This window comes from Marmota monax, unplaced genomic scaffold, assembly GCF_021218885.2.
Source record: "Marmota monax isolate L192 unplaced genomic scaffold, Marmota_monax_Labrador192_F-V1.1 WCK01_AAM20220418_F8-fsc00187, whole genome shotgun sequence".
Classification (NCBI taxonomy): domain Eukaryota; kingdom Metazoa; phylum Chordata; class Mammalia; order Rodentia; family Sciuridae; genus Marmota; species Marmota monax.
The window spans coordinates 2,688,373-2,713,003 of NW_026694837.1; the positions used below are offsets into that span (position 1 = coordinate 2,688,373).

The 24,631-nt window shown below is 47.2% G+C and overlaps 2 protein-coding genes across 9 annotated transcripts in view; one reads left to right on the forward strand and one right to left on the reverse strand.

Annotated features, from left to right (window-relative positions):
- Rsph9 (radial spoke head component 9) overlaps positions 1-24,631 on the reverse strand; it is a 50,966-nt gene that overhangs the window by 12,854 nt on the left and 13,481 nt on the right. Inside the window, exons 5-6 of one of the 7 annotated variants that reach the window (XM_046426127.2) lie at positions 21,626-21,754; positions 3,231-3,303 (exon numbers count right to left, since the gene is read on the reverse strand). In XM_046426127.2, coding sequence (XP_046282083.1) covers positions 3,272-3,303; positions 21,626-21,754 — 161 coding nt within the window. In that variant the 3' untranslated portion in view covers positions 3,231-3,271. Of the gene's footprint in view, positions 1-3,182; positions 3,304-21,418; positions 21,755-24,631 lie in introns of those variants that run through there. The other 6 variants (XM_058573181.1, XM_046426126.2, XM_046426129.2 and 3 more) reach the window with 6 other exon arrangements.
- Mrps18a (mitochondrial ribosomal protein S18A) lies at positions 4,573-21,124 on the forward strand. 2 transcript variants are annotated; one of them, XM_046426130.2, is made up of 6 exons: positions 4,573-4,714; positions 11,419-11,450; positions 14,302-14,409; positions 16,910-17,033; positions 17,229-17,298; positions 20,682-21,124. In XM_046426130.2, exons 1-6 carry the CDS (start codon positions 4,603-4,605, stop codon positions 20,824-20,826), a joined length of 591 nt encoding a protein of 196 aa, XP_046282086.1. In that variant the 5' UTR covers positions 4,573-4,602; the 3' UTR covers positions 20,827-21,124. The 2 variants fall into 2 exon arrangements, with proteins under 2 accessions (XP_046282086.1, XP_058429165.1); XM_058573182.1 differs by lacking the exon at positions 17,229-17,298 and having other exon boundaries at positions 20,682-20,824.

Below are 24,631 nucleotides of genomic sequence, written 5' to 3' on the forward strand. Positions count from 1 at the left end.
TCCTCCCACCCGCCACTCAGCTTTTTGGCAGGCCACAGCCCAAATAGGAGGGTACTGCCCCTTATGAAAGGTCGTGGGAAACCAAAGCGTGCAACCAGGCGAACCCGCAGCAGCCAGGCCCTGGCCTTTTCTCCAGCCCAGCTGTCTCCACAGCTTGAGGTGCTGTCCCTTCCCTCATCTGCATAAAGCCAGTAAGGGGGAGCAGGGCTAGCCGCTGCAGATGAAACCAGACCCTTCTTGGGAGGCGTCCAGCCTCAGTTCCTGGCCTAGGCAGGGCAGGCCACGTGTTGTTATGGTTGAGTGAACCAGCTGGGAATCAGCAGGGGGTTTGTAAGGAAACCACATTAATTAAGAGAAAGCAAACATGACTGTCACTCCGGTCTGCCAGTCCCTTCCTCTGGTTTTCCTTGTCCCTTCCACCAAGCTCTCTACCAGATCAGTGCTCTCCACCTTCCCACACTTTTCATTGCCTCTGCTCTCCACCTTCCCACACTTTTCATTGCCTCTACTCTTTCACAGGTCACAACCATGTGGCTCTTGGCTCAGATCTCTCTTCCTGGGCGAGGTGGGAAGGAGGCTGGAAGAGCACATCCATCCGCAGCTGGGCTCAGAACTTCCCTGAAGTCAGACTGGCTGACCCACCCATGGTGTCCTGACTCTTGCCTTTGCTCTGGCCTGAGCCTGCTGTCCTGTTGGTGGGCAGCAAGGCACCAGACCAGATCATTTCTGCTGCACGTTGAAATTTTTATTGGCATGAATCTATCTGGGTTCATCTCCTAGGGGCGTTCCCTGAACATCTTCCTTGGGAAGATTTAGTTCCGATTACATTATCTCCAGAAATAGGAGACAAGACTCCAGAACAAGGCGTGAGGAACAAAGCAGGGCAGAAGCTAGGGACTGGGCTCCTTGGAAGAGGGAATGGGGTAAGGTCCAGCATACAGTGTCCTTGCCGCTCTGTGAGTTCCAGGATTGCCACTGCAGCTAGAAACAGTTCTCCATGTGTTACAGTAGCTCTGCCAGCAGCCCCAGAAACCCCGGATCATGAAAAGACCTCTCCTTTGGGTGGCAGCTACCATTTTGCAGCCCCAGACAAGAGCCCTCACCCCCTTTTATTTCACAGCATAACAGTACAAAAAAAAAAAAAAAGCCCATAGCATACCCAACTGAGGTATGTGATGCTGAGAATTGAACCCAGTGCCTCACATATGCCAGGCAAGCACTCTACCACGGAGCCACAACCCCAGCCCCAAAAGTGTGATTTTTTTTTAATGGTGCTGGGTCAGTTGGATATTGCTAAGGGAAAAATTAATCTTAATTGCAATCTCAGGTCTTGTAACAAAACAATCCCAGATGAATTTAAATTCTAAATGTGAAAGGTAAAAAATAAAATTTTGGAGAGAAAACATACTAGAACATCTTTGTGACTTCAAAGAGAAAAACAATTAATAATAAATGAAAAGGACAAACAATAAAGAAAAACTCCAATGAGCTACACTATGTTAAAAATGAAAGATTACTACTCACCAAAACCACAAACTAAATGGAAACAAAAAGTAACCCACAAAGAGTTATATGACATTTACTATATAAATACATCTAGGTATCTAGAATATATAAAGAACTACAAATCAAAAAGAAAGAAATAAGCAACCCCAAATAAAATAGAACAAAGTCTTGAACATATATTTTAGAAAAGAAGATATCTAAATGGCCTGTAAACATATGAAAAGTTATCTTCATTAGGTATCAGAGAAACGTAAAATAAATACACAATGAGACACTACTACACATCAACCAGAACGACAAAAGAAAAAGTACAAAATACCAAATACGAATAGGGCTGTGGATCACCTGTAACTCTTATACATAACTGGTGAAAGAGTAAACTGGTACAATCACAATGGGAAACTGTCAGGATCTACTAAGGCTAAGCATATACATACCTGATAGCCTAACAACTCCGCGGCTAGATACATCCCTGAAAAAGGTTTATTTTTTTTCCAAAAGTCAGGTTTTTTCCCAACACTATTTTCAACAGTCTCAAATGGAAAGGATCAACAGAAGACAGGGTTTTTTTTTTTTAAATGTGGTATATTCACAGCAGAATATTTCTGGTGCTAAAAGTTGAGATAATCATCATCCTTGGAAGTAGTAGTGTCTGGAAGGGGACACAAGTCAGTGTTATAAAGTGCTGGTTATGTTCACTTGTTGGCATAGATAGTGTGTTCTGTTTGTGAAAACTCCTCAAGCTGTATACTGCTGATTTGTGTACTTTCCATATAATTAATACTTTCATTAAAAGGTCTCTCTCTCTCTCTGTGCGCGCGCGCGCGTGTGTGTGTGTGTGTGTGTGTGTAAGGGTAATGTCTTGAGTTAAATCTGGTCCCTCACAGAATTGGTTTTTCATGTAGAGACTAATAAAAAATGTATTTAAAAAACAAGATATTACAAAACAAAGAATATGCACAGTATTATTTTATTTTGCTAAATATTTAACACTTCTTTCTGGATTACGGATGGCATTTATTTACTTTTTATTTCATCCATTTCTTCTTTTTCCTACAATGATCACATTACCTCACTGTAGAAAATAGTGGTTTTTCAAAATAAAATTTGATGATGATAAATTAATGAGCAAAGGTGGGTACTTGAATGCCTTAGCTCATTATGTCCAAAGCAAGTGCTGGGTGGGGCTTTGTTACTGCCAAAGCCTCTGCTGGGTCCCCAGAAGTAGTTGAGGATGCTTAAAGAAACAGGGAATGTGGTACTAACAGTGGGTGTGATTAAAGGTCATCTTTATAAAAGAAAAGTGTAAGCTATAGGGAGAGTCAAAGCTTTCCTATCTTGGCAGGGAAACCTAGACCTACATCCCACCAAGACCTTCTGTTCCATTCCTAACCCAGATGTCAGTTTCTCCCACTTTGATTGACATTTCTTTCAAGTTTCCCCTGATTCCCCTAATTGTGGTGTTTTGTTGGTATACAATGCCACATTCTCCTGTTCTCCCTGTCTTTGATGATACTACTCAAGTTCCCCATGCAACAATTGTTCTGCATCCTCAATCCCACCGAGGTGGCAGTCCCAACTAGACAGTGGGCTCTCTTCTCTATCCCTCATCAAGGAACATGCTGTGCCACTTAATAAGCTTGGTTTTTCTCATCCTTGAATCAGAATAAGATAACTAGAAATTCCCCGTTTAGGTTTATTCTGGAAGGGGGTGGGGTCCTTACCACCAAGTGGAATAATTGAGTGGCAAATGATCTTCCCTTTCTTATATAGCTCCAGGGGAACATCCCACATATCCTGCAAATGTAAAAGAGAGGAAATTAGTCAGTTGGACTTTCTTTCTGGGTACCATAAGCTTCCTTATAAAGCAAGTCGGTAAAACAGGAAAAGAGTTACCTCAATTAATTGCCCTATTAACTTATGCTTATTGAACATTTGTTTTATCTCATTTAATGTTCACAGCAACCCTACAATATTGATTTTACTTGTTCTTTCAACAAGTATATATTACACTCTTATTATACGTCAGGAACTGAACTAAATGCTGGAGATATGAAAGTCAACAAAAAACATTATTCTTGCCTTAATGCAGTTTACAGTCTGGTGGGGAGACATATGTTATACGAACAAATGTAAAACCGCAACTGTGTCAAGTACTAAGATGGAACCTTTATCTGGTGCCGAGAACCAGAGTCAGGATGGTGAAGGAAGGCTTCACTGTAGAAAGGAATTTGAGGTGGGCTCTAAGGAATAAGTAGGAGTTTGCCACTTTGTTAAAGAGCAGGCAGAGGGGATAACTTGTTCAAAGGCCTTGAGGCTGGAGAGAAGTCTAAGTGAGCAAGAATTCTAAGTGTGTGTTGGGGAGAGGCGGTGTCGGGAAGAAGGAAGTGTTAATTCTATCCCAGATCTAATACCTGATACTCCAAAGCCAGAAGCCCTAACCATTTAACCTCTCCTTTACAGATCGAGCCCCAGTCACAGAAACTGAAAACCCCACAGCTAATATGTTAGGGGTAGTTTTTTTTTAGTTGTCAATGGATCTTTTTGTTTTATTTATTTATATATGGTGCTGAGGATCGAACCCAGGGTCTCACACATGTCAGGCAAGCGCTCCAGGGAACGAAAGCAACTTTAAAGACTAGGGAGTGGAACAAAGGACCTAGAAGATCTCCCTCGAAATGAAATAACGATTTGACATAATGGCTTCTCTCCTTAACTCAAATGCCCACGGGGTAAGAGACCTGGCAATAACAGGAGTAAAAGCCAGGAGCGGTGGCACACTCGTGGAATCCCAGCGGAGGGGGAGGTTAAGGCCGGAGGATCTCAAGTTCAAAGCCAGCCTCAACAACTTAGCAAAGCCCTAAGCAAGCTAGTGAGACTGTATCTCAAAAAAAGTAAAAAAGAGCTGGGTATGAGTCTCAGTGGTTAAGCGCCCCTGGGGGTTAAGCGCCCATGGTACTAAAATAAGCAAATACATAAAATAATAACATGAGTAAAAGAGCGAAAAGCCCGGCGCCAGAGGTCCTGCCGAACTACCGGCTGCGCACGCGCCGTTCCGGAAGCGGAAGTGCACAGAGGTCACGCTTGGTTTTCAAGATGGCGTCCTTCATGGCGCTGGTATCCGGCTGTGGGCGGCTGCTCCGAGGGCTCCTGGGGGTCCCAGTCACGACCAGTTGCCCTCGGGTTCCAGCTCGAGGATTCAGGGAAGGTGAGTCCTAAGTCCATGAGCGTCCGAGATTGAGAAAAGCTACAGAAAGTACTTCCGCCCGCCGTGGTGCGCCCCTCCCTTCCTTCACGAGACTCTGAAACATCGGCGGAGGTGCTGACCTCACAGGGTGCTTAAAACCTTTTTCCGACCTTGGTGATGGTGTTTGAATTTGTGTGTCTTGTAAGTGTTCTCAGAAAACGGAGGAGGGCAGAGAGAAAGACCTAGTTACTTAGCAGAAATAGAAACCTGTCGCGGGGTTCAGAAAAGTTTTCAGGAAGAGATTGCATCGCCATCTCCTTCATTAAAACGTCCCTGAACCATGAAGAAGGAACATCAATTTCTCTCTAGAAAATGCTGTGATCTGAAGGTGGCTTCCCCTCACCCCCGTGCCGGTAGTCTCCCCGAGAGGTGCAGGCCGAGGTGGAAAGGCCATTGAACAGCTGAGACAGGCAAATGCCGCAGGGTGGTTCCGTTTTTCGTTAATATTGTCTGGGAAAGGAGCCTAATGTCAACTGAGAGGTTACTGAAGGACAAGTGCTGTGCTTCAAGCTGTGAAGGGATTCTGAAGAAAGAAAAAACAGCTCTTTTCCTGAGAAGCTTAGGTTCTAATGAGATGATATGTGTGCACTTCAGTAAATTCAAGTTAGCCATTTACATGACAAAAAGTACTGGGAGATTCAGTTACCGGAAACAGCAAACCCGGTTAGAAATTTTCAGAAGGGGAATGTTTCTTGAACAGGCTTATAAAAGGATGGAATCTGGCAAAGAGTGAAAAGGTCTTTCAGGACGTGGCCTTCCTTTGTATACTGTTGGAAGCAGGAAAGAATGAGTGATGTGAAAAATAAGTGATATAGTTTTGTTTTGTTTAGGATTCTGTCATAGTATTGGCCAACCAGTATATCATTAAAAGCTGAGAAGTATCCAGTGAAAAGAATGATCATTGTTGTCAGAGGGAGAAAAAGAAGAGTTTAACAAAGGAATCTTTGGATTTGTCTTGGAAGAGTTCTCTCTTTAGATTTCAAACAAGTTTCAGTAGAGTGGCCAGCAAGTTTGAGGAAATCAAAAAGATATTCAATAAGAAATGGTAATAGCAGGTATGCTTGAAGAATTCAACTATGATGGGAAGATGGAACAATTACTAGGAGGGAAAAAAGTCCAGATACTTCCTGCTTAATGCAAGAATAATTTAAAGAAAGACACCAAAGAGATCATGCTGATGACAGAAAGAACTTGGATAAGGAGTTTCATCTGTTTCCATGCTGCATAATTAAGCCTATACTCATACATTTATTAGGTTGTCTACCAAGTGTCAAACTCTAATTGCTGCAAATTGCATATCCTTTATGAAATTCAAAGTTGAAACAGTTCTTTGCCTTTTTTTCAGAAAAAAAAAGTTGAAAGAGGGATAGTTTTTTATTTTGCTTATTGGGTTTTTGTTTGTTGCTATTTGTTTGGTTTTGCTTCGTTTTACAGTATGGGGGATGCAGGGGCACTTTTACCACTGAGCTACATCTCCAGCCCTTTTATTTTGAGACAGGGCCTTGCTAAGTTGCCCATGCTAGTCTTGAACTTGGGACCCTCCTGCCTTCCAGGTTCCTAGGATTAAAGGTATGCTCCACTGCACCAGGTCTTCTTTGTTGGATTTTTAAAGATAGGAATGTTTTAGGTTAGGCTTAGGAAATTATTTTAGTTGGAGGGTTTGGGAAATGATGGACTGTATATTCAAATGGCTCTCTAAAGTCTTCTCCATAAATACTTGGATTAGTAGCTGTTCTGTCTGTGTTAATCATTGGTAAACCTAAATCTAAGTATTAGATTGAATTGATGTGATTTTACATGAAGGCACTATCATATTCTATATTCTTGGTAATCATCTGTGTCCAGAACCTTTCAGGTTTTTGTTTTCTGGAAATGGCTCTATCTGTTATTTGTAAAGCATGGGGTATAGGCCAGGGATGCTACTAAACATCCTACAGTGCACATGTCAGCTCCCTATAACAAAGAACCGTCTGGCCTAAAATGCCAATCCTGCTGTTTCTGAGAAAGTCTGATCTAAAGTCTGGCAAGAGGGACATATAAAACCAACAGAGAGAGATTGATTCAATAATTATTATTGAAGGAGCAAGACTGAAAAGGGACAAAAATAGAAATTATGATTTACTAAGTTCTTGCTGCACCATACTGTGCCCGATTTTCCACATATGTTTATTCATTCTTTTTAACGGTTCTTAAAGGTGGCTATTAACTGTCCTTATTTTAACAGCTGAGGAAATCTGGTCGTAAGGAGTTCAGTAGCTTGCCCAACATGAGCTATAAGTGGGAGAGGTGGAAGTTGAGCCAATAGTCTTCTCTCTCCATCAGTAACATTACCTTGGTACTCTATGGCATAGCCTTCCTGGTGTTCCCTCCTCCCCTGAAAGTTCTTAACTTGTTAAAGACTGTTTAATGCCTTTATGGTTGGTACTGCCAGATTTAGCAAAGATTTTGTTAGATCTTTGTCCTGCTTTGTCACTCTTAGATCCCTCATTAAGGAAATGTATTTAAAAACAAGAAAACAAATGCATAATTGTATGAATTAACAACCATGATCTATACATGATTCAGTACGCTTTCAGCGTAATGGGGAAAGGCCAAAGAGAATTTGCATCATTTCTTCATTTAGTTAAGAGAGCTTTTAGAGGACTTGTCATTTCAGACAATGATGTGCCTGGCAGGGTGGACAGTTTAATGAGCTGAAAGCCAGGAGAGAAGAGTATGCAAGTTGAGGACTTTGAAATAAATTCAAGGGACAGTCAGGTGGAATGGCACACACCTGTAATCCCAGCAATTCTGGAGGTTAAGACAAGAGGACCACGAGTTCAAGTCCAGCCTCAGCAATTTAGCAAGACCCTGTCTCAAAAATAAAATAGGAAGCTGGGCATGATAGTATACACCTCTAATCCCAGCAGCTGGGGGATGGGGGGGAGCCCCTGAAGCAGGAGGATCACTAAGTTCAAAGCCAGCCTCAGCAACTTACTGAGACCCTGTCTCAAAATAAAAAATAAAAAGGGTTGAAGATGTAGCTCAGTGGTTAAGTGCCTGGGTTCAATCTGGTACTAAAGACTGGGTGGGGCTAGAGGTGTAGCTTAGATGTAGAGCTAGGTTAAATCCCCAGTACCACAAACAGAAAACAAAAGAACTCAAGGGACATAGTCCAAAGTGACCTGCTAGTGGAAAGAGATTTCTATGCAGCAGTAATCCTCCTCATTCAGAAGTGTAGGGCATGGAAATTCCCTGAGAGGTCCAAGGGAAAAGAAGGGGAGATTCAGTGAAAGAACCAGGAAATTTTAATGGTTGAATTAAAGATGAACTAAAGAAAGCAGATCTTGATGCAAGAAGTTATTTGAGAAAAGCAGTCAGTGGCCAGAAGTGCAGGCACACATCCCAAAAATGTTCTCTGCTTCCTAACCCTAAACAAGATTGGTAAGGCTACCTTCTGGCCCTCGGTTGTTCCATTCCTTCATACTCTGCTTAGGACTTGATTCCCACAGATCTTGGAGCTCATGGTTTCTTTGACCTCACTGCAGTCATACCCTGCAATACTACTCATCATTTATCTGTCCTCACTTCCTTCTTTACTAAGCAGTTGGGTCTTTATTACAGCTGCAGATCACTGCATTTGTGTTTATGTGGCCATCAAGGTCTTTTGTGTTCCTCACAGTCTCACCACATTGCTGTTTTGCTCCAGACTATTATAATTTAATTATCTTGGACTCTATCCTAGGAGAGTTTCCTGAAGTACTCAAAGAACCTCTTTAAGAGGCATGAGCTTTCTTATGGTAAAATTCTCATACTTGGATTAGTTCCCTTTCTTCCACTAGGGCAAAGATTGTGGCTTTTCAATCCCAGCTCTCCACAATATGTAGAGTGAGGCTGTACACCCCATGGGTGCTTAGCAAATGTGTTGCCTCATTTGGGACAGATTATGAGAAATGCCTATTTTGAAGGATTTGGCCCTTAATTCTAGTTTAGACAACTGCTTCATCTTTTTCCTTAGTTTACTTGATACTGCTATATCTCTGAACACAAGGGTGATTTCATCTTTTCCCAAACAAGTTTTCTGTTAGTGCCTAAATCTCTTAGTTCAGCTTTTCTTAGCCACCCCATTTCTCTTGAATGGAGAGGAGGCTGGGGACAAAATGGATCTCAGTTTGTTTGGTTTTAACATGTTTTGCTATGCACACTGAAAATCAATACTATTTTGATGCCTATCTCCTCTTTCCAGAGGCTTAAAATCTATTGAGGGCCTGTCCAGGCTCCAGCTGGGCCCTCTCCCCCTGCACTAAGACACCACCCTGATCAGTCTCTGTCTCTTGTGAGTTCTCAGGTCATTCCTCTGGTTTGACAAATTGTCTCCCCTAGATAAGCATCTGCCTATTGTTTTACCCACTGGCTCCTAGTAAGAGGACTCACTGGCTCAGAGTTGCTGTGTGGAGAGCTTGTGAATAGTGGAGCTTGCCATGAGCTTTGATCTCTTCCAGGGGCCAGTGGGATGACTTCAGGGTTTGGGTCTTGGCCGAGAGTGATGTGTGTTTTGTTAGAGTTGTTTACCTCATGGTTAGGACCAAGTGCCTGCACCTCGAAGGGAACCACATGTTTATCCTCTGTGTTTCAGGGCATTGTTCTTGTGCTGACTCCAGTGGTACTAGAATGTGTCTGCTTTTCTTTCCTGTGGGGCTTCTTAGCTTAGAAACTTTCCCCCCTGCTTGTTGCTCATGGGTTGCCCGCAGACCCTCTCCCAATTCAGTTTGTGCAAATTTTCAAAGTTTCGGGGCACTTGGATCCCTTACTGGGCTAGGGATGTGTGCCCTCTTTTTACTCCCTCAACCCTTGGTTGTATCTTGACACATTGCAGTGACCTTCCCTCTGCAGCTGTGTTGGCTTTCAGACTAAGGACCAGGTTGAGTCTCATCCACATCCCATTCTTGGGCTGGTCTCTGTTCTGTACAAGTAGATCCGTGTGTGGGGTGTGTGGGATGACGCAAGTTAAGTTTCTCTGAGAAACCTAGCTTGTCTGTGAATTGATTAGTGACTACTGTGTTCTCTGGAGAGAGCCTCAGGGCTTTGCTAGTCATCATTTCTCCTTTGTGTGGCTGGGTTGGATATTGAGAGGCTCTCAGGTTGGTTGTTTTGGAATAATGAGTCTTTTGGAATGGCTAGCCCAGAAAACAAATAGAGGACAATTCCAAGCAGTCTGTGTCCAATTAGGTGTCAGTCACAGAGTTCAGTGATCACGCAGATGCTGCCATGGGCCTCTAGCTTGGTTAGAATTGCCTTTTTTCCTTAGTCCCTTTTATTTTTTATTGCAAAAGCAACATATGTTTATTTTAGAAAATGTAAATAGGCAAAAAGAAGAAACTAAAAGTACCTACATATTCCTACCACAAGGGATAACCAGAATTAGGATTTGGATATCTAACGCATAGACACACAGCTGGCCAGGAGCTTCTTGCAATCCACAGCTAATTGTATATATGCTGATGGCCATTTCCCTTGGGAGTGGTCTGTAGCTTTCACTGGGTTCTCAACGTTAAAGACCTTAGGCTTTTTCTAATCTTTACTATTTCTTGCTTTGGCCAGAGCTAAGTAAAGGTAAACTGTGGTAACCAAGCTGCTGCTTAAGTAGGGTTTTAGTGTTTTGAGAGACAGTTTGCAGCTATGCAGGCCCAAGTTTTCTCTTGCAGTAGTTAGCAATTAGAAGGGGACTGTGGCAAGTATTATGCTCCCTAAAAATAATTTGCTATGGACCAGATCCTCTGCTAACAGCTATGGCTTGCTCTCTTCCTAAATAAACTCAAAGAACAGGGGATTCTCTCCAGGAACAGTGCTGAATGTGGGCTGTCAGCTTGGTTCTTCCTTTGGTGGTTGTTGGAGTTGTCATTCTGTATCCTGGTTAGGTGAGATAGGAATTGTGTGTAACTGACAGATATGTGCAACTGATGGTCTTGCCCTGTGTTTCCTTCTGACTGTCTCAGACCTAGGGAGTCGCTCTCAGTTTGGAGTGACAGTGCTCTTCTTGAAATGCTGCTGCACCCTATCTGCAGGTTCCTTATTCCTGCAGGTTTCTTGCAACATTCCGGGGAGAGGAATGGAGAAAAATAGAGCTGAGGAGAGGATTTAATTCACAGGGCTGTCTTCATAGGGATTTAACATGCAACTCTCAGGATGTGTTTAAGGGTGAACTTGTCTCACTGATTAGCCACCACGGGGCTGCTAGAACACTGTTAGGGTAGTACTATTTTAAATTGCAAGCCTTTCAAAGTCGGAAACCATTTTGTCTGTTCTCTTTGTGAAGGGGCATTTGTAGGGAGTACTTTTTTTTCAATGCTGCTGCCCCACCAACTTTTAGGTCATAATTGCTAACCACAACAGGGTAGGATCTTGCCAGTTCTTAAATATAACCAAGATGTATCTTTCAGCTTAGATGGGCAAAACTAGTGTGGAGACCCTTAATCCCAGAGAGATGACACTGTGCCTGACCAGGGCTTGCCCCCAATCAGCCTTGGCCATTGGGGGGTAAGCCCTGAATGCTTTCTGTCCCAGATAGGGCCCACAGGAGAGGGCAGACTTGAGGCTCCTTTTTTCTGCCTAGAATTTGAGCTGTTATTTGAAACTCCCTGTTCCTTATTAAATGACTGACCTAATTTTCCCCTTTATCTCTGCAGTGGTAGAGATCCAAGAAGGGAAGACAACTATAGTAAGTATCGAGTTGGCCACTTAAAACCTCCTTAACGCTTGGAACTGCCTGGCTGTCCCTCTGAGGGAGGGAAGCAGGCCCACACTGGACTCCTGGCTCCTGGACCAGCTCCCTGGGTGACCATAAATCCTACAGTCAATGATTTTCCAAGCCTGCATTGTAATGTGGCTAATCAGGAACAGTCACTGGGCCTGGGCGGAGATTATCTGTTATTTGATTAAAGTGATCTTTTGTATGATATGGTCTCAGAGGCCTTTGCTGATACATTCTTTGGCAGGTGATAAATCAGTTTCCCATAGGGGAAACTAAGGCAGTGTTGCAGGCCTAGAGAGCCAGAGTGAGTTGCCAGAACTGGGAACCTGGATCTCAGTTCCCTTTCTTTTCTGCCTGGAATGACTAAGCTACTCCTTTAAGCAATGCACATTTGAAAGGTGACATTCTTTGCACTCTGGCCTTACTTAGCTGGCATGTTGGCTTGTCTGTTGGTAAGAAAGTTGGAATGATTGTTCATCTATCCACTCTCCCTTTTCCTTCACTGGACATATCTTACCTCCCCTCCTTGGGGAGTCACGGGGCCTAGATTATCCTATAATCCTTAAAAGACAACGCTGTTTTCACATGGCCTTCCATGCCTCAAAAAAATCCTCAGCCACTCCACAGAGCTCCTAGAAGCCTCTGTAACTTGTGTGTCAGTCAAGGATTTAACCCTTCTGGCAGCTGGCCAAGCTCCGCCCTCCCCAAGACAAGTCTTTTCGCTTTGGGTCTTCCCCAGAATACTCCATCAACCTTTCCACTAATTAGCCTCAACAGTCCGGATTTTTTAGAGGACTTCCATCCCATCAGGGCACTTTTTTGGGGTTCCTTGATTAAAGGCAAATAAGCATTTACCCTGTAAACTCCATACTAGAGGAGAAAGATACATCTGATTTTTTTCTTCTCTTTCTCTCTCTCTTTGCAGTATTGGGGCTTCAATCCAGGGCTTACACATATAGGTAAGCACTCTGCCACTGAGCTATACCCCTAGCCCTTTTATAAATTTTATTTAGACAGAGTCTTGCTAAGTTGCCAGGGTGAAGCCCAGCAACTTGGGAGGCTAAGGCAGAAGGATTGCTAAATTCAAGGGCAGCTTCTGCAACTTAGCAAGATCTGGTCTCAAAACTAAAATAAATCCTGTATCAAAATAAATATAAATAAATGAATAGGGCTGGGGATGTGGCTCAGTGGTTAAGCACCCCTGGGTTCAATCCTTGGTATTAAAAAAATAAAATAGGGCTAGGGATGTAGCTCAGTGGTAGACCACCCCTGGGTTTGGTCCCCAGTACCTTAATTGCCAGCTGGCCTCGAACTTGTAATCCTCCTGAATCAGCCTCCCAAGTGCCTGGGATTACAGGCATGTGTCACTACACCTGACTTTTGAGTGCTTTTCATGTGAGGCAAGAATTTGCTCTTTGTAGAATGAACATGGAGACACTCGCAGTAGCTCCGGGAGAGCCCATCCATGCCTGGAGAGGCACTGCCATGGCTGACCACGGGTGATACTTTCTCCTCTATGAAATAAGATCAGATACCTGCCATACTAGGTGGCGAGAGCTAAATGAAATGATTTATGTGAACTATTCTTGGCACAGAGCCATTCATATAAGGAAGGGTAATAAATGTGAGCTCTCTCCCATTGCAGTATGCCCTCCCAAGGCCTACTATGCACCTGTGGATTTTCTGTAGCCCACAGCTTCTATTTCTGGCTATGGTTGTGGTTGCTATAGCAGAAAGGTGGGTAGAGGTATGGCATAGTGGTTGCTATGGCAGAAAGGTGGGTAGAGGTGCCCAGCACAGCCACGCAGGACTTCCAGTCCCTTTCTCTTTGGCCAGTCTCCCTGCTACCCCCAGGAGACAGTGTTGCTTCCCTCCCAAAGCCTCAAATTTTTCCCAGCCTTATGCTCATAGTTCACAGTCACAGTCAGCCACGCTCTCTAAATACCCCTTGCAATTGGAGCTGACTCCCAGATCATTGGTTTATAGCACCGAATAATTTCAAGGCTGTGACACAATACAGCTGCAGGGGGGTCACTTTGCACGTGGTCTTAGCAGGGTTTGAAAGGTGGCATCTAAAATGATAAAAACAAAGAGGAGCTAGGAATGTATCTGCCTGTTTGTGGTTTTTGTTTATTTTCAAAGAGAGGAGAACTGCAGTGCACATAGACACCTGCTTTTATGGACAGGGCCCAGGGTTTCTCAGCCTTGGAACCAATGGCATTTGAGGCTGGATAATTCTTTGTTGGAAGGACTATCCTGTGCAATGTGGGATGGTTAGCAGCATCCCAGCTAGATGCCAGTCACACTCCTTTCCCAGTCCCCACATGTTTCCAAGGGTCCCCTGGGGAGCAAAATCACCTCTGGTGCGGTCTGTTTGCATAGACTTCACTCTGTGAGGTAAAGCTAGAAAGTGCAGTCTCCTCAGAACGACGTGGAGTGGGAGGGAATCTTCCCTGGTCTCCAGTGCCATTTGAAACTTTTACCCTGTGCATGTATTACCTTTTGCCAGAGGCCGAGAGGAAGCATAAAGTTCTAGTGTTTTGTTTTTGTTTGATGAGGAAGGAAAGGTAGCATTCAGTTACTAGAGTAAGCCTCCCCCTCTCTCTCCAGATAGTTCCCACTGCCCCGTTGGCTGCCAAACCACATCCCTGTGGCCATCCCAGCTGAAACACACCTAAGTGCAGGCAGTGGAGGCCTGCTGCCACCAGACCTTCAGAGAGAAACCTCCACTAGAATTCCTGTCATTGGGGGTTTGCTCAAAGATAAGCAGCTGCACATTGATCCTGTGCCTCGGCTGTCTTCTTTCTCTTCCATTTAGATCGAAGGCCGTATCATAGAGACTCCCAAGGAGAGTCCACATCCCCCCAACCCCTCAGGCCAGTGCCCCATCTGCCGTTGGAACCTGAAGCACAAGTATACCTATGAGGTGAGTCTGCATGCAGAGACATTCAGCCTGCGTGTTGTAGAGGTTGGGTTTCTAGTTAACTTGAGCATTATCCCCATGCCATAGCCACTGTTGCATTTCACAAAACCACAAAAAATAGCAGCATTGTCCAGTGGCTATAAACCCTGCTGAACTTTAGAATCACCTGACGAACTTTAAGTGATGCCCCACATTTACCTCAGACCAACCGAATCAGTCTCTGGGAGTGAGCCAGGCATTTTTAAATCTTTCCTCTGATTCTAACATGCAGCCAGGGCTGAGAGCCATGGATTGAGTTCATGGATCAGTTATGCTTTGGAGCACTAGGAGTTATATTCTTGCAGTGATAGAATCAGGTCTGGGTTTACTCTCCTCCTTTTATTACTTTTTTAAATTGGTGCATCATAATCATACATAATAATACATTATACCATATTCATTTTGTTTTTATTTCTGTAGGTGTATATATATATGTGTGGTGCAGGGGATCATATCCATGACCTGGCATAGGCTGGGCAAGTGCTATATTCACTGAGCCACATCCCCAGCCCTCTTTCTTTTATAATGAGGCTGGCTTATGGTTCTTACTGTGATCTGGGAACATACTGCTCCTTTTTCCCATATTGGAGCTACAGAGATCCCTGATTGTTCCACCTCTTCTGGAGCAGCTGCTTCTGGAGAAAGAGATAACAAGTGCCCACAGCAGCAGGCAGGGCAAGGAGGGCACACCCTGCGTTAGGCACTGTCGTGAGTGCTTGTTTTAATTCACCTAGTTTTCACACTAATGCCTTGAAGTAGGGACTTTTCCATTCATGTTTAACAGATGAGGAAATTGAGGCATGGAGAAGTTAATGAACTTGCCTCAAATCACCCAGCTAAGTATCAGAACTGGGATACAAATTCCAGGGATACAGAACCCAAGTTCCTACTACCCTGTAGAGATGGGGAGGGGGTAGGACACAGCCCTGGAGAAATCCATACTTGTTCTTCAGAGCTGGTGACATTAAGCACTCTATTCTGGGATTTCAGGTGATTCAGGCTCTAAGCTAGTTTGACCTGTGAGTTGTTCCTATGCCCCTTTGTGGAATGGATGACTAAGAACAGAGATCCTGGTCAGATGATAAGAGCAGAAGAGGCCACATGCCCATGGGATCTGAACAGAATGACCCAACTAATCTCCTGGGCTGGGAGCCTTGGCTTCAGGCCACCTTTGGGGAGAGGCTCTTTCTCCCTTCCCTACGCCCTTCTGCCAGTGGGTTCCAGAAGTAATAGAAAGTGTACAGGCAGAAGAGTGGTGTTATGAGCTTCCTGCAACATGAAAGTTAGTGGGGATGTGGTTATGCTTTGAATCCCAGCTGCTGATCAGTGAACCCCACAACTGCCCAGCCACTGTGGGTCACTCTTCCTACCAGCAGTTTCCAGGAAATGTACTTGGCTCTGTTTATCCAGCAGAAGAAATCTAATCCCCTCTGAGGTAAAGGGTAAAGTTGTTTTCCCTTTTACCCCTTTCTACTTGGAGCACTGTTAGCCTGAATTGCACAAAGCCATCAGCTTGCGTGGCAGCCCACAGAGGAGGGCTGGGGTGATGAGCCCAGCTTATCAGCCTTGGCGTAATCTAATCAAAGTTCTTTTTCAGCTGATTCTGAAGAGTATAAGGGAGAGAATTGGGGGCCTGGGTCCCTCAGGAACTGTCCAGTGATTAATGCAAATCTGCAGTCATACAGTGAGGTGTCTGCCAGGGCAGCAAGTCAGTATATGGAACATGACTGCTAAGACTGCAGGCCAGGCCACTAGTGGGACAGTGGTGTATTCTGTTAACCCTTTCAGCCATTCTGTGAAAGGTGGGGGAAGGGGGCCTTCTCGCTCAATTCTGGCTCTCTTTATCTTTTTTTCCTTGACCCATCCTAAGCAGCCTGTTGAACATGTGATGGCCCAAAGGAAGCCCAGGAATCCATTCCCATCTGGTCAACAGGGGGGTTAGAAAATGTAGGATTAAACTTAACAACCTGGCCTCCCTCCTCAGCTCGCATTCTTGCCTAGCACTTCAGAGGAAATGGCAGAAGGCAAAGTGGGCTGTCTGCATATACTCAGCCTGTGGCCTGTAGGCTCTAGTGGCTGAAATGGCTTTCCTTCTTGTATAGAATATCTGGTGTGCCTCCTCTCCTGTCTGAGAACAATCCACCAGATATTTTACATACTGCAAGTGCATGAAAGATGGGTGCTTCTCAAAGCATTTGTAGTTTCTTTCCTAATCTAGCAGCATGCAGTCTCATGGAGGCAAAGAGAGCTCTTGGGGTTGATAATTTGGTACAGAAAATCCTACTGAGTTGAGATTAACCTTTGTTAGAGAAGGTGGCTGACTAATGTACGAAGGTCTGTGTGGAAGGAGTCATCTCAGGTGGGCTCCTGAGACACATCAACCCCTTGGAGTGGCTCCCCATGACTCCCCAGGATTAAAGGTAAATCTAGCTGACCTATGTCTCCTATGTTCGGTTTCCACTAGGATGTTCTGCTACTAAGCCAGTTCATCCGGCCTCATGGAGGCATGCTGCCCCGAAAAATCACAGGCTTATGCCAGGAAGAACACCGCAAGATTGAGGAGTGTGTGAAGATGGCCCACCGAGCAGGTAGAAGGCCCCTAAGCTAGAGGGCTGCAGGCTCCCCTTCTCCCTCTCTGTTGCCCTACGTATCTACCTTCCAGGCAGAGAAGCGGGTATTGAGAGTGGTAGTTATACCCACCCCTGTGCCCACCTCCCACTTGGTTTTTCTGGATGCCTCCTCAGCTGCAGAGACCATCCCTTATATGCACTTCCTCCACTCAGGTCTGCTCCCAAATCACAGGCCTCGGCTTCCTGAAGGATTTGTTCCAAAGAGCAAACCCCAACTCAACCGGTAAGTAATCCTGGGTGCCAACAACCAGAGCACTCTGTGGGCCTGCGACTCACACTGGATTCCACTGGGGAAGCCATTTGTGGAGTGTGGCCCACAGCTCAGGAAAGCTAGAGTGGCCTTGGACGTCTGGTCCTTTCCTCACCAGCTCAAGCACCCCCACCCCCATCATTCCACCATGACTGCAGTGTGTACTGCTTCTACTGCCTGCCTTACTGGCCCCAGACTCTTTCCTTTTCCCAGCCCTGTGGAGCACAGACATAGAGGCAAGAAGGGTAAGGAGGCCTGCTGATTGGGCATTGGAATGTGCTAATCCCCTGTTTATGACATCACACTCAGTTGCTATGGAGATGTCAGAGTACTTCTACAAACTTTCAGTCTTCTAGCTCACTGTAGCTTTGGGGTTATTAGAGGGCAGAGCAAGGCTCGCAGGGCACAATGGCACACAGCTGTAATTCCAGCAGCTTGGCTGGGAAGGCTGAAGCAGGAGGATCACAATCAAGGCCAGCCTCAGCAGCTTAACAAGACCTTTCTCAAAATAACAAATAAAAAGCCTAGGATAGTAGCTCAGTGGTAAAGCACGCCTGCCTTCGATTCCCCAGTACCAAAAAAGAAAGAAATGGAAGAGCTCTCTGGGTCACTATACATAACAGCAGGTCATGCACTGCATGACCTCAGGGTGGCGTCCATGTAGACTAGATCACAAGCGGTGCTTCATGAAGTTGTGCAATTCACATCCAACTCAACTTTGTGTGGCAGCCTGAGAGGTCCTGAGGTTTTATCAAGGAGGAGAAGACAGCCCACACCCTTGAATCAGTCTTCCCTCCAGCCTAAACAAGGTAGCCTTTCTAGAATAGGAGCAGATTCTTGTCTAACACTCAAGCGGCTATCCTGTTGTCTGTTCCTCTTCTGTCTCTGACATCACCACACTCATGTGCTCTTAAATCTATGATGTCCCATTGTTCAGAGTAAGGCCAGGTCTGTAAAGTTGACTTTGGAGTTTCTTGTGTTACTCTACTAATGGCCCCTCCAGACAGCCTCCAGTCTGTCCAGCTGCTCTAGTAGTTTCCAGACTGGAGTGAGAAAAATTCATCTTTGACTGTCACAAAACAAGACCCCTTAACTCCCAGTAAACCTAGACTGAGCCCTACTAGAACCCAGGTATGGAGGGTGGGAGGCCAGATTGCTGGGTCAATGGTGCAGGATGTGGGAACACAGGGTTGCTTACTGGTACCCTGTCTCCCCTGACCCCAGAGCCTGGGCCAGAGCTGTGCCTTTACGGACACCTTGCCAGCACCCTGGCCCTGTGCCCAGTTCCACCTGTATCTCCCACATTGTGAGCTGGGCCAACCGCCAGCAGCTCTGGACATGGTACAGAGCTGGTACATGGTACAGTCCTACATCTTCCCACTGGGCTATGGACCCACTGAGGGCTGAGCCCACCCTCCTGGATTTTTAAGAGACAGCAGCAGGCCCGAGGACACAATCCATCCTGCCCTCAGGCCTTTGAAGCTAGGCCAGGCTCCCTCCCATACATCCGGTGTCCTTTAACGTGACAGAGGATTGATGATGTGTGGGGGCTCTTGGGTTTCAAAAGGCCACCCTGGGGGGGAGGGGGAGTCCCGGCTACAAAGGAAATTGATTTCCTTGCAAGGGACTCTATGGTTCCACCCAGAGGCCCTTGAGCTGCTGCCATGTATGGGGCCCAGGTTCTGCTGGTCCCCATAGAGTCGTGCTTTGTTGTCTTGCTGCCTGTGTCCACCCGCCGCCCATTCTCAGGAGAGGTAGGAAGGGGCTAATTTGGGAGAGAGCCTGGATTCTTTCTAAAGCTAAGGTGTTTCCAAAGAAATAACCAGAGGTCTCTAGCCCATCCCTGCCAGGCAGCTTTTCCATGTGGCACATGGAGCTAAAGCCCAGCTTCTCTCCGATGTCTCCAAGGCCTGGGGAAGAGAATAGCTGAGGACCAGACACAGTGGCTCATACCGGGAATCCTAGGAACTGGAGAGGGTGAAGCAGGACCACCTCAAAAAATTAAAAGGGCTGGGGATGTAACTCAGTGGTAAAGCATCCCTGAGTTCAATCCTCAGTACCAAAACAAAAGAAAAAGAATGGCTGAGGACAGTAGCTCTGGGAATCAGCCTAGGGATCTTCTGGAGTCCTTGAACCCAGTGAGCACTCCTTTTGGCGGGCCTGCTCCCAAGCTTCATGTCCTCACCCTCTCCCCAAAAGACGGGAGAGGTCAGCATAGGAATGAATCTGGTGGTCCCTTCCCTTTGCCTTACTCTTCTTTTATCCAAGAAAACTGATCATAGGAAAAAAACTGTCCTGGGGCCAGCCCCTTTAGAGCCAGTACCCCAACAGGGGCATTGACATTTCCAGCAGATATTGGCAGCCCCCACCCCGACTCTACACACATGGAATGCAGATCAGGCATCCACGCCCACCCACCCTCGCCCCGCCCTCACAGCTTCCCCTCTGCACAGAGCTAATAGCAAAAGACCAAGAGCCAGAGGAACTCAGCTGAAATGCATAAATCAGCAATCTTTTTTTCTTTTTCATCTAAAAATTTTTAGCCAAAATTATTCATTTTTTAAATTAAAAAATTTTTCATTTGAGGGTCTCTAGAGGTGCTGGGGTGAACACACACCTAGAGTGGAGGCAGAGGAGGATTCCTGGCTGTTGTCATAGCTGAACTTTCAGGATAAAGGATGGGCCTTTTTGGACAGGATCCAAGTTTCATTCTGGATAGAGTAACCCCAATCCCAGTTCATATGAGCCACTTTTCCAGGAACTGTCAGGACCCTGGCCATCCCCAAAGGAGGCCAGAGGACTATGGGTGGCCATCATTTTCCCCAACCCCTCCTACTTACAGGAACCTTCCTAGGCCAAGGTTGCACCCAAAGGCCGTTATCCCTTGGTTCCCGTCATGGGTTAAGTGAGGGGCGGGGGTCTTAATTAGTTGTGGTGACCTGGGGAATTCCCTGAAGGCTGGGGTGGCAGAGAGAGCCAAGTGGGGAAGAGTGCAGGGTTCTTCCAGACCCTTGCATCACTGTCCTTCCCTGGCTGGGGCCAGAGAGCAGCAATCTACTCTCCAAGCAGCCTCTTCCTCTGCCTTCTCCCACAGCACGGACAAACACTGACAACTCGTAAAGATCAGAGAGCTGCCCAGGCTGCCTAACCCTGGCCACACACAGTTGGAGCAACAAGCACCCAGCCCATCTGTTTATAGGACACTCAGCAGGAAAATCCCTTCCCCTAGAAAAAGGAAAACTGGAGGAAGGAATTGCCTGGCGCATGGCAGCCTGGCACAAGGAGACCATACCCTGCTGTCTCCGTCCCAGCGTGCACACTGCACTCATAGCCACCTCCTTGTGCTTCCTCCACAGTTACCTGACCCGCTGGTCTCCCCACTCCGTCAAGCCAATCTACAAAAGAGGTGCCCGCTGGAACAAGGTGGGCATGGCTGTGGGGTCACCACTCCTAAAGGACAACATCTGCTACTCAAGAACGCCTTTGAAATTCTATCATTGACTGAGACCTGGCCAGAGCACCTCCTGCACATCTGCTGGGGAGCAGCAGCAGGCCAGCTTGGGAGCCCCCACAGCTGTCCTTCTGCCCTCCACCATAGGATGGCCTGGCCAGCCAGCACAAATGTACAAGGGATAGTACTTTAGTACTCTTGCTGCCAGCAACAGTGCTGGGAGCTAGGGGCAGGCAAGCTGGGTCCTTTGGCAGTTGCTGTGATTTTATGACTGGCTTGGGTGATGGTCAGTGCTGGGGCACAGGAGTTTTGCCAGAAGAAATGTCATAAACCCGACCATGGACTTACCTTCTGAGTGTGTGCTTGCTGCTTGGGAAGTCCGGGAGCCTGGGCATGTTACCATCTGGTTGCTGAGCATCAAGCCACTAAGCCCTTACACTGGAGTGCCGCTGGATGGAGTTCGTGCGCTAAGCAGGTTCCATACTTTTTATTGACAGCTCTGAGCTCCTTATTCTGGAGGACGTGAGTTGAGCTGCATGGCCTACATGTAGCTCTCACCTGAGTCTAAGGAGCTGCCTTCCTCAGAGGATTGCTGGTCGTCACCTCCCACGGCCATGCCACCCATCATTATCTAATGTCTCCTTTAACACATTCGAGTTTATTGCCATTTGCTTTAGGTAGGTTTCTTGGCTCAGTGGGCCTCTCCTTAGAGATTGGACACCAAAAGGAGGCAGAAATAAGGAGAAAGGCAAGACAAAACAAATAAGCCAAGCTCATTCTTTAGACTAAGCTGAATACCCAGGTTTCTTCCATCCTACAGCATGAAGGGCAAGTCTAGGTTCTTCTCACCCGTGCCCACATAGATGTAGCCGTAGTTCTTGGTGCGGGGAGCATGGTAGAAGGTGAGGCCTGGCCAGAGCAGGCTGCGCAGAACAACCAAAGCGTTGCCTCTCTCCATCTGGATGCTCCATGACCCTGCTGGCAGATGGCAGAAGTGAGGCCTGGCTCTGTGGAGGGGACGGCAAGTGTGCTCCTCCGTTTCAGCCATTTCGTGGCTCATAAAAACCACTTCTAGAGGGAGGGCTAAGGAAGTGCAGAGTGAAACTCCAACCAGTGGGTTCTGTTCCTATTGGCAAGTCTAGCTACAGGTTGATCCACGGGCACAGAGGAGATGGGAGTGGCAGGGAGATACCCTCCAGCCTCCTTTCCCTCTATGTTAGGGGTAATCACCAGTGACTTTGGCTCTGGTGTGGTTTTGCCCCTGCTTAGATTTTCTCTCTTCCTCAGTCCCAGAAGCCTCTGCTCTTGAGAGGGACTAAACCAGACCAGGGGCTCAAGTAGAAGTTTGACCACTTCTGACAGCTCAGTGCCCTTTCTGACAGCTGATAGACTGGGAGCAGTCCTTAGTGTAAGGGAGAGGTGGCTGCCGCCAAGGAGCCCCTGTTTATCCTGGGTTCTGCCCTGGTTTTTGCTTCTCCAGACAGGAGCAGCCCAGCCCAGGGCTGAGTTGTGCAGCCATGAGGACTTGGCTAGAAGTGCCTGATCCAGCTCCAGATCTGAGGGAGGGAGCCGCTGTGTGGGAGGAAGGAGCCTGGGAAAATCGCCTCTGGATGCAGATCTGGGGCTTCTATTCCCCTGCGCACTGAGGCCTCTCCCGAACCAGCCGCAGCCCTGTTCCGGGCCTGCCAGAAAGGCAAATGCTTTGAAGGTTCTGGTGTTGGACCAGCCAGCCGTGCACTGAGCTCCTCTGAAGCCTTCATCAGCTGCCAGCTCAGCCCGCCTGCTTGGCTCCCACCGCCCTAGCTTCCCACAGCCCACCTCCAACCATGGCCCACCCTGGTCACTCCACACCCAACAGCCTCACAACTCAGTCTCCACCCACTGGGGGCTACCCTGCCTCCAAGAGACCTGATTGCCGGGAACACTGAACGCCGATGGCAGTTCAGCTCTGCACTAGGGGTAACTGCCTGCCCAGGTCAAATAATAGGCCTCTGAGAATATAGAGGTCTGCTCCTGGCCCTCTGGGCTCACTCAAGCACTATGTAGTGGCTGCAAGTGCTACCACCCTTGCATGGCATGATGACGTGGATGCCCCAGTGTGCGCTGGCTGGCTCTCCCACCCTCGGTGCCTGTCAGATCTCATCAAGAAGGAAGTGAATGTCCCTGTGTTGCCAGGGCTCTGGCTAGAGCACTGCCCTGAGAAGAGGGCATTTCTCCCGGCTCTGCAACCTCTCTTTGGGCACCTGAGGCTCTGCTCATCCAGGCCACCCCTCCTCAGATCTAGAGGCCCTGGCCTGTTGCTTTCCTGGTCACGCATCTCCAGGAAACGCTGCCTGGGGAGATACAGGTGGGGATGTCAGAACAGTATGTTCCCAGGGCGTTGTGTTTGGCCTTTGGCAAAAATCACAGCCCGAGAAGGTGCTATTCCCTGGACTTTGTCACTCCTGCCAGGCAGAGCATCATCTGCGGCCAGCTTCTTATCAAGGCACTGTCCTTCCTGACATTGGAACCCATGGCCCCTTTAAAAAAGACAAGACCACTTATTCCTCCTTGCCCGTACAGGGAGAGTGGCTTGCAGCCTCCCTGGACCACCTGCTGCCCTGAGAAAATGAAATCCTAGAGCCCACCCCCAACCTAGGCCCTCATCATTCAGGTAAGGGCTATCTGCACTTGCCCTCATACCAGCCTGCCTGCCCTAGGCCTCGGTAACCTTGCCTGCACTAGATAAGGGAAGGGAGTCACAGTGGCTCAGGCCCATCAGCAGAGTCTCCCACCCAGAGAGCAAGGAGAAGCTAGAGAAACAGCACCCCTAGCAGGGCAGGAGGGCAGTGCCAAGCAGGCTGAAGGGTGCTGGCAGAATTAGTGGCATGTGAGGGGCTGGCCAGCTTACAGCACTGCCTCCTTCCTCCCTCACATTCCTGTCACACTCCTGTCTTGTCGTCATCGCTGGCTCAGCTGGTCACCCAGGAAACGCACAGACTCTCAACGTGCCAGAAGTCACGTAGCATCTACCTGAGGAGCCAGGCACTTGCTATCACCTTAACCCACTTTCTTATTTCACAAACTGAAAAGGCTAGGCCCAGCCAGTTGCTGTCACCCCCTTTAGGACTCAGGGAAGCAGCCTGGTATTTTGGTTTATAGTCTGGTCTCTTCCCTCCTGCCTGTGGGCAGCCACGCTTCTCCATGCTTTGAGGATATGGGTGACATGAACTGGTAGATCAAGGAAGGGCCTCCTATAAGGGGCAGGTGGTCCTCCTGGGTGTCCCAGGCTCACTCTCACTTTGCTGGAGTGGAGACTCAGGCCAGGGTGTACTTACAATTACATTCTCCTACCAATTAGGAAGAAAGGCAGTAGCGCTCTGAAATTAAGATTGAGGGAGAAAATGGGCCAGGCTGAGGATCAGGGTTGTCCAGGGGCAGCAGATAGTTTGAGACCCTCTCCCCAGACCAGCCCCTCCCTCCTGATCTTGTCACACACCAAAAAAATGACTATGGGTTCCCAGTGGAGGGAGCCATGACTGCCCCCACTAGTGCCACAAGATAGACAAACCCCCTAGAGGCCTGGGGACAGAAGAGGAAGAGAATAACTCCCCTGATGTCAACCTCCTGTCTAATTGATGGGCAGCAGAGCCGGGGATCCTAGTCCAGAAGGTTAAGTATGGTCCAGTAGGACTTCCAAGGGACTTGGATGTGAAGAGCCGCTACACACACCCCCAGAAGACTGATCCTGGCACCATGTTCCCCATCCCTCTCCAATACCACTGTCTTACTTGTACACTCCCCAACCAACACGGTAGCTTTCAAAGCCGCTCTCCAGGCAGCAGGACCCTTGCTGCCCTCTGCTGCTCAAGCTGA